At 46.2% G+C, this 12,130-nt stretch overlaps 1 protein-coding gene across 2 annotated transcripts in view; it reads right to left on the bottom strand.

Annotated features, from left to right (window-relative positions):
- Nucleotides 1-12,130, bottom strand: part of NFE2L3 (NFE2 like bZIP transcription factor 3) — a 29,570-nt gene that overhangs the window by 10,421 nt on the left and 7,019 nt on the right. Inside the window, exon 2 of one of the 2 annotated variants that reach the window (XM_045864539.3) lies at nt 696-872. The exons of the other annotated variant lie outside the window; for it this stretch is intronic. Within the exon in view, the coding sequence (XP_045720495.1) occupies nt 696-872 (177 nt within the window). The remainder of the gene's footprint in view (nt 1-695; nt 873-12,130) is intronic. 2 annotated transcript variants of the gene reach the window in all.

The following is a 12,130-nucleotide window of genomic DNA, read 5'->3' on the forward strand; positions in this document are numbered from 1 at the left end:
CCGAGTTCAGAATGGCCTACCTCTCGGGAGACTGAGGGTTTGAGCCCAAGACCTAGCTGGTTTTGAGGGGTGGATTTGCCTTCAAGTTATTCTGCCTCACTATCCCAGACCTAGCCAGCTTGGTTGCCTCTGCAGAGGGCTGGTTGAGGATTCCTGGGTTTACTGTTCCAGTCACCTCTTTATCCCTTGCCATGGCAAACACAAAACCTGCTAGCAGCTTCCTGGAAGGGTGTGTGTGTATAAATACACCCTCCCACACACAAACAATCTTGAGTTTAACTAGAGATAACTAAGTCTGTGGGCTGATTCCTTTGTAAATCAATCACTTCCACAACTACAAAAAATATTTTCATATATCTGATTTGCTTATAGTAGGGCACTTAATGGAAGATTCATTACCAACACATACTGTCAAAGCCATAAAATCTACCTTACAGGGGCACGTGGGTGGCTCAGTCGGTTAAGCATCTGCCTTAGGCTCAGGTTATGATCCTGGGGTCCTAGGATGCTAGGATCCCGGGATCTAGCCCCTCAAGGTCATCATTATTGACTCCCTGCTCACCGGAGTCTGCACGTCCCTCTCCCCCTGCCCCTCCCCACCACTCCTGTGTACTTGTTCTAATAAAATCTTAAAAAAATAAAAAATCTACCTTACAGCGAAAATAGTAAGGCTGAGCTACTATGATAACGCTTACCTCATTTCTAGATTCAGTGGTCTTTTCTGCCTCCCAGTCAGGTTTATCTGCTATTTTACTTTCATCCTCATTCTTCTGCGGTAGTGATTTTTCTTGGACTGATACTCTTTGCTCATTTTCCACATTCTGGGAGCTGTGATCCACAGCTTCGTGCCTCTCTCTCAGTACTTCATTCTCCTATAGAAGTACCCAAAAATGTGCTAAGCAGAAATCCATATTTCATCAAATAAGTCAACCTTTAAAACTGCATTATACTTACTGCTCAGTGATATAAAAACCACAAGTCCAAAAGCTAAGACTGGCATTGCATATTTCAGTATTAAACTTTTTAATCCTGAAACAAGGCACATGAACTCACTGAGACACAGGCTGTTGTAATCTGCATAATTTAAATTATATGCATTTATAAAGCCCTGGAGTTTAAAATACTTACAAATTTGATGAGATTTAGAAATCAGTTTTGCCAACAGGCAGTTTATTTACTTAGTTTTCTGTTGAAAATAGATCAAACAGCTAAGCTGGAAGCAAACAGCAAATATATACAGAAGAGTCTGGAAAAGTATTATTGCAAGGTATTGTGGTTCTCTCTGAAAGGTGGAATAAGGTTGGGGAAGTGTGGGAGAAAAATTATACTTTATACATTTCTGTACTGTTTAAATATTTTACAACAAATGTTATTTCTTTTAAAGTCCGGAAAAGTATATTTTTATTTTGAAAAAATAGAAGTTAACAAAGCTTTAGAGACTAGCATCTCCATAGATATTTTAAACTATGCTTACCTACCCAGAAGTGTCTTACTTTTTAATTTAACTGGAGTTAACCATTAAGAATTAATCATTAACATACACTGTGTATACTGATACTTTTAATTATATTAAAAGTGCAGCTTTTCCCCCCTAACATAACATAAAGGCCTCTCAAACTCTTTCAAAAGATCTATTTTTAATTTTCCTCTTTCAACAGCATAGCACACTGGACTAAACTCAAGGACAGCAGCACCACCCCCGCACTCTAAAGCAGAGAAATGCTAATTAAAAAAACAAAACCAAAAACAAAAAACAAGCACATAAAAACACATGAAGTCAAAGAAATGTAAAATCTACAGATGCCAGAAGTGAGATAAATCAAAACGAGCAGGAAAAGGAAACTGACGTGCTAGCGGCCTGCTTGGTTTTACTTGCTTCTCTGTTCACTGTACTTAACCTGATGCGGTGTTGGTCTTGTTCCTTCCTCAGGCAGTCTCTCTGTGCACAACCCTGCTCTTGTGCTCAAGGACGTTGTTGCTGCTACACTATCCTCTTCTGCATCCAGTGTTCCTTGTCTGGATACTCCCACCACTAACCCAAAACACCTCTCAGCTTTAAAAATCTCTCCCTTGATGTCCCATTATCACTCTCTAGATCCCATTCCATTTTTCTGGTCCTTTTAGAGCATAATCTTCCAAAGAGTCATCTGGACGCTGTGCATTATCTCTTGAACCTACTCCAGTGGGAATTTTGAAACATCTCAACGGGGTCTTCCCAAGTTGACAGTTCTCCATGCTCACCTTACCAGACCCATCAGCAACACTTCCCTTCCTTACTCCCTCCTCTTGGAAACAGGTTTTCTACCTGGCATCCAGGTACCTTCTCTATTACCCTACCTCACCAACTACTCTTTGGATGATTCTTCGGCTCAGCCTCAGGCACACCAGGCACTCTCCCACCTTTCAGCTTGTGTTTGCTGTTCCTTTTGCTTGTAGGGCTCTCGCTCCGTTCACAGCCCCAGCCCCATGATTTTGAAGCTTTATGTCTCTCTTCAAATATTACCATCTTACTTTTATTTAAAAAAAAAAAAAAAGGGCATCTCTCCCATCAATATGTCCCTTGCTTTTTTCATAGCATTTAGCACCAGCTGAATGTATTTGTCATCTATCCCGCTAGAATGCTAGTTTCTTGAGGGTAGAGGCTCTGTTTAGTTCCTGCATGCACGCTGCCTACCCCAGAATCTGCCACATGGTAGACCCTTACTAGGTATACTTGTTGAATAGATGAACTTCCAGACACAGCATCTGAAGACTTTTGGTAGGGATTCACTTAAAACGGGTGAGCTGCCATTGTCTTGCTCTTTCCTGCAATTACAATTCTGATTCCTATCCAAATTTGGGGAAAGGAAGAAGTGACTGGTCATCAGTCTTTCAATGTCTATCTTTTGCCAAGGCAAGGTTTCTTTTGTTAAGCCTCAAGATATCAAATCCCAAATTCTGGAATCCTGAGGCAGCTTTGTTTATAAATTTGCTATCAGTGGGCACAGGAGCTTCTAAACTCTAAATTGCATGATCTATTTTAGAACCATGAAGCAAGGTACCTTCCATTAATGTGTAGTATTCAATAATGTGATACCTGATTCAAAGAAAACACTACTGGTCTGTCTACCCTTGGTACTACAACACTACTTCATTCGACACTAGATGTGTGTGTTTCCACACACCGAGCAATTCTGCAACACAGCTGTGCATCCTATAACTTAATTCTGACACTACCTACCTGAAGATTGCGTCAGATCCCACAGGTTAAGGGCTTAGTATCACAAGACTGCCCACTCACCTCCCTTCAGATGCCAACTGCAAGTCCAGGTTATCACCTGTGCTTCAGAACAACTGGCTATAAATTGGAGGTTCTCACGACCCCCTCCCTTGGGTTTAATTTGCTAGAGTGGCTCACAGGTCTCAAGAAAAAATCTTACTTACTAGGTGACTGTTTTATTATAGAAGACTGTAACTCAGGAACAACCAGGTACACAGAGCAAGTTATGTGGGAAGGGGAAAGGAGGGAGGGAGGGAGGGAAGGAAGGAAGGAAGGAAAGGAAGGAAGGAAGGAAAGAAGGAAAGAAGGAAAGAAAGGAAAGAAAGGAAAGAAAGAAAAAAAAAGGAAGGAAAGAAAGAAAAAGAAAGAAAGTTAGTTGTTGGTGGCCTTCAAAAAATCAATTTAGCGTAGAAGCCAAGTGATACTGTGTAGAAGAGTAAATGGGAGCTGACAAACTAGAAACGGCATACTGACAACTGTTCAGGAACGTTGGCTATGGAATGAGTGAAGACATGGGGTAGAGTAGTGTTTTGTTTTGAAGATGAGAGAAACTAGAGTACATCTGTAAGGGAATGATGTAGGAGAAAGGGTAACAGTAAAGCAAGGTCCTCCAGAAGGCAATAGAGGATGGACCCCACAGTACAGGGGGCAGGGCTGATGCAGAAACAAGTTAAAGCCTTTATTTCAAGATAAGGAGTAGGAAGTGGATGCAAGATTGTATTTGAGGATTTAGTAGTGGGAAGACCTATCCTTATTTTTGAAGGGTATTTTTAAAAAGTAGAAGTGGATACTGAATATTAAAAGGATTTTTAAATATGTCCGCAAATTATTCGACTCTTTTCTCCAAGACGTAAAACTTAATTACCCTCCCCTTGAGTGGGGGCTAAAAACCTAGTGAACTGTTCCCAACAAGTCAGGTGGAAGTGATGGTTAGAGCCCCAGCTTCTTCCTCGCTCACTATCACTTGTTCTAGCAAAAGCCATTGCTTGTGTTGTAAGATCAAGCTCTCCGCAGAAAGGCCTACTTGACAAAGAACTGAGGCTTCCTGCTAACAGCCAACACAGATCCATCTTGGAAGTGGATCCTCCAGCTTCATCGTGCCTTCAGATAGACACAACCAACACCCTGGTTGCAATCTCATGAATCCCTGAATGAGAACCACCCAGGCAAGCTGCTACAGAATTTCTAACCCACAGATACTGTGGGATAATAAATCCTTGTTGTATTAAGCCATTAAATTTGCAACAATTTGTTAGTCAACAATGGGTAGTTAATATAAACAGTAAAAATGCTTCTTGCATCTACATTTTTGGTATGCCTTGCTAATATTTTATTTAGTATTCTGTGTGAATATGCGTAAGAGTGATTCTTAGATTTCTCTGATGTATGTATTTTTTTAGGTCTTAGTATCATTGCTGTGCTGGTTTTGAAAAAAAAAAAAGAATTGGGAAACTTTATGTAACAGAACTCCCTACTGGAAAGTCTCAAAGATTTCTTCGTGAATTCTGCCCGCACCAGTTTGTATTTTTTAACTTTTTAAAAAAATTATGCTGACGTTGTTTTCAACTTCTTTCATGGGGAGGTGCCTGGGTGGCTCAGTCGGTTAAGCGTCTGCCTTGGGTTCAGGTCATGATCCCAGAATCCTGCGGTCGAGTCCCAGGTCGAGTCTGCTTGTCCCTCTGCCTGCCCCTCCCTGCTGCTCATGTTCTTTCTCTCAAATAAAAATCTTAAACAAAACAAAACAAAAACCTTCTTTCATGGGGTATGCCAAAGAGCCCTCCAAAAAGGCTCAATGGTATTTGAATATATCCACTTCCTCATACCCTACCGACTCTGGATTTGTTTCTTAATATTTTGTTAATTAAAAGGTTAAAAATGCAGCTCATTAGGCGGCAATAATCTTGGAGCTCTCAATGTACCCATGAAGCAAGTGGTGACATGAAGACAGTAGATGGCAGTGCTCTAGATTCAAGTTGGGGAACACAGAGTCCACATGTAAGAGGGTTTCTGAAGACCCTTCAGGATGGAGGCATGAGGAGCTAGCTGAAGGAGCCAAGGGAGGAAAGTCACGGTTGGAACAGGGATTTGAGCAGTGCTGCCTGCAGGTATTTCTTCTTCCTCTCTGGCCACAGAGAGAGGGAGGTAGGAGAGGCAGGTGGTGAGACATGCGGCGCTTCCCTTCAGCGGTGAGTACCTACATAGGCTCCTGAGAGGGCCTTGCCGGTTCTGACTCTCCAAAGGCCTATGAAAGTGGCTACAGAATTTATCCCCCAAACCAGGCCACTTTTGAAAAGGTAAGACGGTGCTATTAACAATTAAGTTGGACCCCAGGCACAAACTAAGACTGTCCCACATGGTCACCCTGACTATGAGGCCACAGGGGACAGAGGAGACTGGTGACCATCAAGAATCTTGATGGCAGGGCGCCTGGGTGGCTCAGTCGTTAAGCGTCTGCCTTCGGCTCAGGTCATGATCCCAGCGGCCCGGGATCGAGCCCCGCGTTGGGCTCCCTGCTCAGCAGTTGTGCTCCCTGTCAAATAAATAAAATCTTAAAAAAAAAGAATCTTGATGGCAGATGGAATTCCACAGACGTGGAATGCACAGCCTTAGGTGTTCAGTATTTCCCTGGCTGGCTCTTCACTCATTCCTTCAACTATCATTTAGGGGCAGCTGCTGCAAAGCTAACAGAAACAGATCATGAGAAGAGACGAATGCAAAGACTTTTCCCTGGGTCAGTGTACCACACGTGGACCTGTGTAACCCAGACTGCCCTCAAGGAAGGCCCGGTGGGCAGAGAGCGTCCAGCTGTGCCTCTAAGAACGCCTCAGCTGCTGACAGCCACTCCCCCTAAGGGCACATCCTTCCCTGGGCAGGGAGGGTATGAAGGCCCAGCCATCTTGGCCCAAGATGGGACAACTGTGATGAACCACGTTAGCCCCAAAGCTCCTGGTTTCCTTAGCCTGCATCAAGCTTGACTTCTGCTTCTGTCGGATCCTGATTTCTTGTCCTCCCTTCCCTAGACGTAGTGCCCATGGTTGCTGCCCTAGAATCATCCCGCACACCTAACGTGATCTCAGAGTTCCCCTCCCAGGGAACCCAATTTGTGACATCACAGTTCATAATTTTATCTTGGTGGGAAGAAAGGAGACCGGATCTCAAGGCAGGGAGGGGTGTAGAGGATGATATTATAACATTTCTATTTAGAAAGTACAAAAAGGCGTATCGTATTTGTAGTATTAATTTGCCCAGCCTCGAAAGCCCTATGGAGGGGCACCTGGGTGGCTCAGTCCGTTAAGAGTCTGACTCTTGATTTCGGCTCAGGTCATGATCTCAGGGCTGAAAGATCGGGTGCGGCTCCGTGCTCAGCATGGAGTCAGCTTGAGATTCTTTCTCTCCCTCTGCCTCTTCCCCTCCCCCCACCCCCAACCCCCATGTGCTCGCTCGCTCTCAAAATAAATAAAATCTTAAAAAAAAAAAAATGCCCTATGGAGGGCTCAGATCCAAAAATGGCTGAGTAAAAAGGCCGTCCTATTCTGATCAGCTGTACGACCTCGGGCCACTCTGACCCTCCGTTTCCTTGTCTGTTGAAGTGAAAGGATATTTTCTAATTCACATTTTAAGGAATTAGTTGAGAAAAAGCACTTTATACATTTAAGATGTTATCCTAACTACTACTCCTTTCTATTCTGTGATTCTGAAGAGTTGCAATTAATGACTAACTGCTGGCCACTCCATCAGAATGTCAAGAGAAAGCGAAACAGGCCCTGGTACCAGGACTTCTTATCTTTGCTCGGGTCTCCTCCGATTTTTCTCCACTCAGTGACATGGAGCTGAGATACGGAGTATATGTGCTTTACAAGTACTGTTGTATATACTGGAGATTTATGGGCCATGCTCTTAATTTAAAGAATGGGTCAGCCAAACCCGTCATTAAGTTACTTTTTATTTGTGCATAGGTGATTTTTACTTTTGTGGGGTTGAGACTCAAAAAAAAAAAAAAAAAAAGTCTCCATGCTTACCATAGGAAGCCATCGTAAACTTGTGAGTTGCCGCCCTGAAGAATCACAGCTAAAAATCCAGTGACTTGGACTGAACTGGCACCTGCTAGAAATGTCCTCCCCACCACAGCCCTCTCAGCTGGGAGGTGACTCATCTCTTCCTCTGCACGGGTCCAGAACCATGCCATTTTGGGCCCCTCAGCTAAAACTTGGTCCTCCTGTCTCTCAAATACAATGGCTTCTGGATTTTCTCTTCTGACACTTATCCTATCCTATCTAAAATTACAATTATTTGGATCTTTTCTCTGAGGGGCTGGAAACTTACGAAAAGCTGTCCTCCAGCTGTTATTCACCTCTGCCACCAATGTTAAGGAGCAGAACCTTGCACACAAGTTTTCTGAGTCAATGGAGGTGGTGGGAAGGGGACGAGAGGAGCGAAGCTGGGCTTTTCTCTTTCTGCTGACTCTCCGAAGCTCCTGATAACTGGCAACATGATTTCCAAGTCTGTACTTACTATAACGTATTGGGACCTGAATAGTGTGATGCAGAGCTTGACCCTGAAAAAAGTCTTTGTGAACAGTCCCAGCTGGCTTAACTGGGCCTTTCGTTTATGCTTCTGGGGGAGGAACAAGACTGAGACCTGCTTTGACCTTTAGGGCTGGATGAACCTTCAAAGACAAAGAACAATGTGTTGCCTACGAGAAGCATGACATCAGAGGGAGAGGGGTAAAGGCCAAAGAATTGTGAGGCCTGTCTCTAGGCTGGAGGCAAGCTGGAGTCATCAGGTCTAGAGAGAAACGAGGAGCCAGATAAAGAGAGGCTGTGTCCTATTTGGCCCGGGTGGTTTTTAATAGCAGTTTATAATAATTATAGCTCCCATTTATTGAGCACTCGCTGTGGGCCAGGCACCCCATACATGATCTCATTTAAGCTGCTCGGCATCCCTGTAAGATAGGTACTGTTGTTACCTTCTGTGACAGAGGAGGAAGCAGAGGCCCAGAGAGGTTAAGCAACTTGGCCTAGGTCACATAGCTTTGAAGCGACAGAAGCAGGGAGCATCTCTCCCCCTTGATCTGCCATGACTGCACCCTCCTCACCCTCCTCACTGGGCTCTGGTAACACGTTCAAGCCTTCCCCCACCCCGCCCGATGGGGGGGTCTCTGGGAGCTCTAACACCCCCATCTGCTCCTGTAACAAGTCATTCATGAAGTCTCTTCATGGGAGCCATCGAGGGGGAGATTCTGCCTCCGGCCAGGACCCCGCCAGCACCACCACTGGCCCTGCGCTGGGACGGGCTGACCCCACTGGAGGAAATGACACCCCTGGCGGCGTGAGCATCACTTTCCCCACACACACAGCTGGCTGCCGGCTGGGTGTAGATCTTGTCTGCGCCGTGAGTCCAACAGACCAACCGTGGGAAGACTACTCACAGAGTGTTCAGGGGAACTTGAATACCGACTGGAAATGTGGTGACATTGAAGAATTATAGTTGATTCTTTTTTAGGGGTGTTAATGGTTACCCTCTATTAGGAGAGTCTTTCTATTTTAGGGATATAAATGGAAATCCTTACAGAAGTTTTTCTGAGTCAACGAAGGTAGTGGGGAGAGTAAGACCAGGACACAGCTGGGCTTTTCTCTTCTCTTTGCTAAGTCCCTGCAAAGAACTGGCATGGGAATCACAAGAAACGATGCCTGGGATTTGTTTCAAAATAAGGGGGTAGGGTGGGGGCTGTTATGGACAGACCAAGCCCAGCCATGAACTGCGACTGTTCAAGCTAGACAACAGCGCCTGGAGGTCCCATTTCCCGAGGCCCCATTCTCTCCACTTGGAAGAGACGCTGGAGAATTTTCCGTCACAACATGTGCTATAGTCTAACTCCTGTATGAAGCCCCTGGAGGCGGGAGGGAGGCAGCTGGACAGTTGGCAGGAATGCTCCACAGGGCTAACACCAAGTCACTTGATGTGACTGCCCGCTAGAAGTCAAGTATAGAAATAATAAGGGGTGTCTCTAAATAGGAGCCTCCACACCTCTGCCGCAGGGCAGGAGCACCAACTCACAGGCTCTCACTTTAAAAGGCGCTGTTTCTCATGCCCAGTGGCCCCTCCATGCGGGCTGAGGGGCTGGGGGAGCGGGGAGGTGGGCAGTAGAAATGCAGCTACGATTCATTTATTTTAGGCTGGCTTACCCCGACAGGCAAGGCAGGCCAAGTGGGCCTCAAAACGCATGACGTTTTTGTATTTTCTTTACAATCGAACATTTCAAACACATAAAATAAGCAGAAAACAAACTCTAGTAAACCCTCCGGGTATCCATCACCCAGCTTCGGCCACTATCAGCTTGCCGCCGTGCTTCTATCATCAATAACCACCCCCCCGGGGGCCCCCGCAGAACCATTCCATCACGGTTTTTAGGCGAGATTTACACAGGCAGGAATGCACAAACCTTAGCTGTACAATTTTTTTTTATATAAAGATTTTATTTATTTATCTGACAGAGAGAGAGACACAGCGAGAGAGGGAACACAAGCAGGGGGAGTGGGAGAGGGAGAAGCAGGCTTCCTGCGGAGCAGGGAGCCCGATGCGGGGCTCGATCCCAGGACCCCGGGATCATGACCTGAGCCGAAGGCAGCCGCTTAACCGACTGAGCCACCCAGGCGCCCCCTTAGCTGTACAATTTTGATCAATGGAGGCGCCCACTTAGCTCACATCTCTAATTGACACAGAACATTTTTACCTGCCTAGAAAGTTCTCTCCTATTCTGATTATTTCTACCTTGGCTTTGCCTGTTTTAGAACTTAAGCAAGAGCTTTGAACTGCCTTTCTGTGCAAAGCTACCATTGACCCTTGAACACAGGTTTGAACTGCGCCAAGTCCGCTTATACGTGGATTTCCTACGGTCCTGTACTGTAATGTATTTCCTCAAGCTTCCTTTACTGCGAGGACACAGAATGTAGTGCATGTAGCCTACAGAGTATGTGCCATCGACTCTTCCAGTTACCAGTAGGCTATTAGTGGTTAAGTTTTGGGGGAGTCAGAAGTTCTACGTGGATTTTCATCTGTGTGTGGAGTCAGCACGCCTAACCCGACTGTTGAAGTTCTGCACTCATTATTAGTTTCTTGGCAAGCCAGTTCCCCATGCTCCAGCAGGTAACTAGACAGATGTGGCTTCAGCTCGGAAACACCTGGTAAACCAGACCACTAGCTCTGGCCCTGCTGCCCAGGCCTTCAGCTGTTCTGGGCCTTAAATTTACAGAAGGGCAGGCTTTCAGCCAGGCAGTCCCCCCTTCGATGCAGGGGTTGTGGGATACTGGGGGCCCCGGGAGAGGAGCACTATGGCTGAGGGCAGGCTTGGACTGGTGCAAGGATCACCAGGAGGTCAGGTAAACTGCAGACTCCCAGGTCCCACCTGAGAGGCTCTAGTTCAGCCCGTCTGGGGTGGGCCCCCAAATCTGCATTTTAACAGGCAAGTTAGTAACTGATGCACTCACTGGATCACCCTTGCAGAAACTCAGCTCTTTTATTTTTTTTAAGATTTAATTTTTTTGAGAGAGAAAGAGCGAGCAAGAGAGCACAAGCGGTGGGGGTGGGGAGGGGGGGTGAGCGGCAGGCAGAGGGAAAAGCAGACTTTCCGCTAAGCAGGGAGCCCAATGCGGGGCTCAATCCCAGGCCCCCTGAGATCATGACCTGAGCCAAAGGCAGACGCTTAACCAGCTGAGCCATCCGGGTGCCCCGAGAAACTCAACTCTTAAGAAAGGCTACGAAAGGGGTGCCTCACTGGCTCAGTCCTTAGAGCATGCAACTCTTAATCTCAGGGTTGTGAGTTCAAGCCCCAGCCTAGGTGTAAAGCCTACCTTAAAAAAAAAAAAAAAAAAAAAGGGTTCTTCCTTTAGATGAGCCTTCAGAGGTTCAGGGTTTGCCTCCTCAACAATTTCAAGGCCTCCCTTACATAACAGCTCTTCAAATATTTGAGTTGCCCTTCGTGTTCTTCCCTCAGTCTGATCTTCTCAGCATGGGACATCCCCAATGCACTCAAGCATTTCCAGCATGATTTCCCCCTCATGGAGAGAAGAGTTCCTCCTCCTACACCAAAGCAGGTCCCAGCATGACCTAGCCGTCTGAAACTGTCCTCCAGAGGACAGTGGCTCCCTGGAGAGTCGACCCCCAGCTCCGGGGCAATCAGAGCAAATTCTGTTACACATCTAGTAACATGCCGGGACCTGTCCCAGCCCTCTGACAGACTGCGTGATGTAATCCTCCTAAGAACTCTCCCAGAAACAGGTTAATACTCTCCTTCTACAATTCGGAAACCAAGGCTTGCAGAGGCTGCCCGGAAGAGGAGGAGCTGGGGTGGTGTGAGGGTTGGTTCCGTGTGTCGGAGTGGCTAGGTTGCTGCTCTTGGTTGTGCAATTAAACGCTCACCCAGGTGTCACTGCCAGGATGGTATTCGGGACGTGGGGTCAACAGCTAGTCAACCAAGTTCCCAACCAAGTGACTTTCAGGAAGAGACGGTCTTGGTAATCTGAGTGAGTCCCATCCAACCAGTGGAAGGACCTTAAGAACAAAACAGAGGTTTCACTGAGGGAGAAATTCTGCCTCAAGCCTGTGGCACCAGGGCCCGTCCAGAGTTTCCAGCTCCCCTACAGTTTGGACCTGCCAGCCTCCATGATCACATGGGCCAGTTGAAATAAATCTCTGAAAGAGACAGAGGCACGCACATGTACATATACACACGCATATTGATCATACTGGTTCTGTTCTCTGATGCCCATGGGAACCCAGTTCTCTCCAACCTCAAAAGGCCGTGCCTGGCCTCTATGCCGCCATCCAGACTCTGCCAACCACCACCGGCAACTGAACCAGAACCGACCCAGG

Source organism: Mirounga angustirostris, unplaced genomic scaffold, assembly GCF_029215605.1.
Source record: "Mirounga angustirostris isolate CCGP_5_RB_7025 unplaced genomic scaffold, mMirAng1.0.hap1 SCAF_12, whole genome shotgun sequence".
Classification (NCBI taxonomy): domain Eukaryota; kingdom Metazoa; phylum Chordata; class Mammalia; order Carnivora; family Phocidae; genus Mirounga; species Mirounga angustirostris.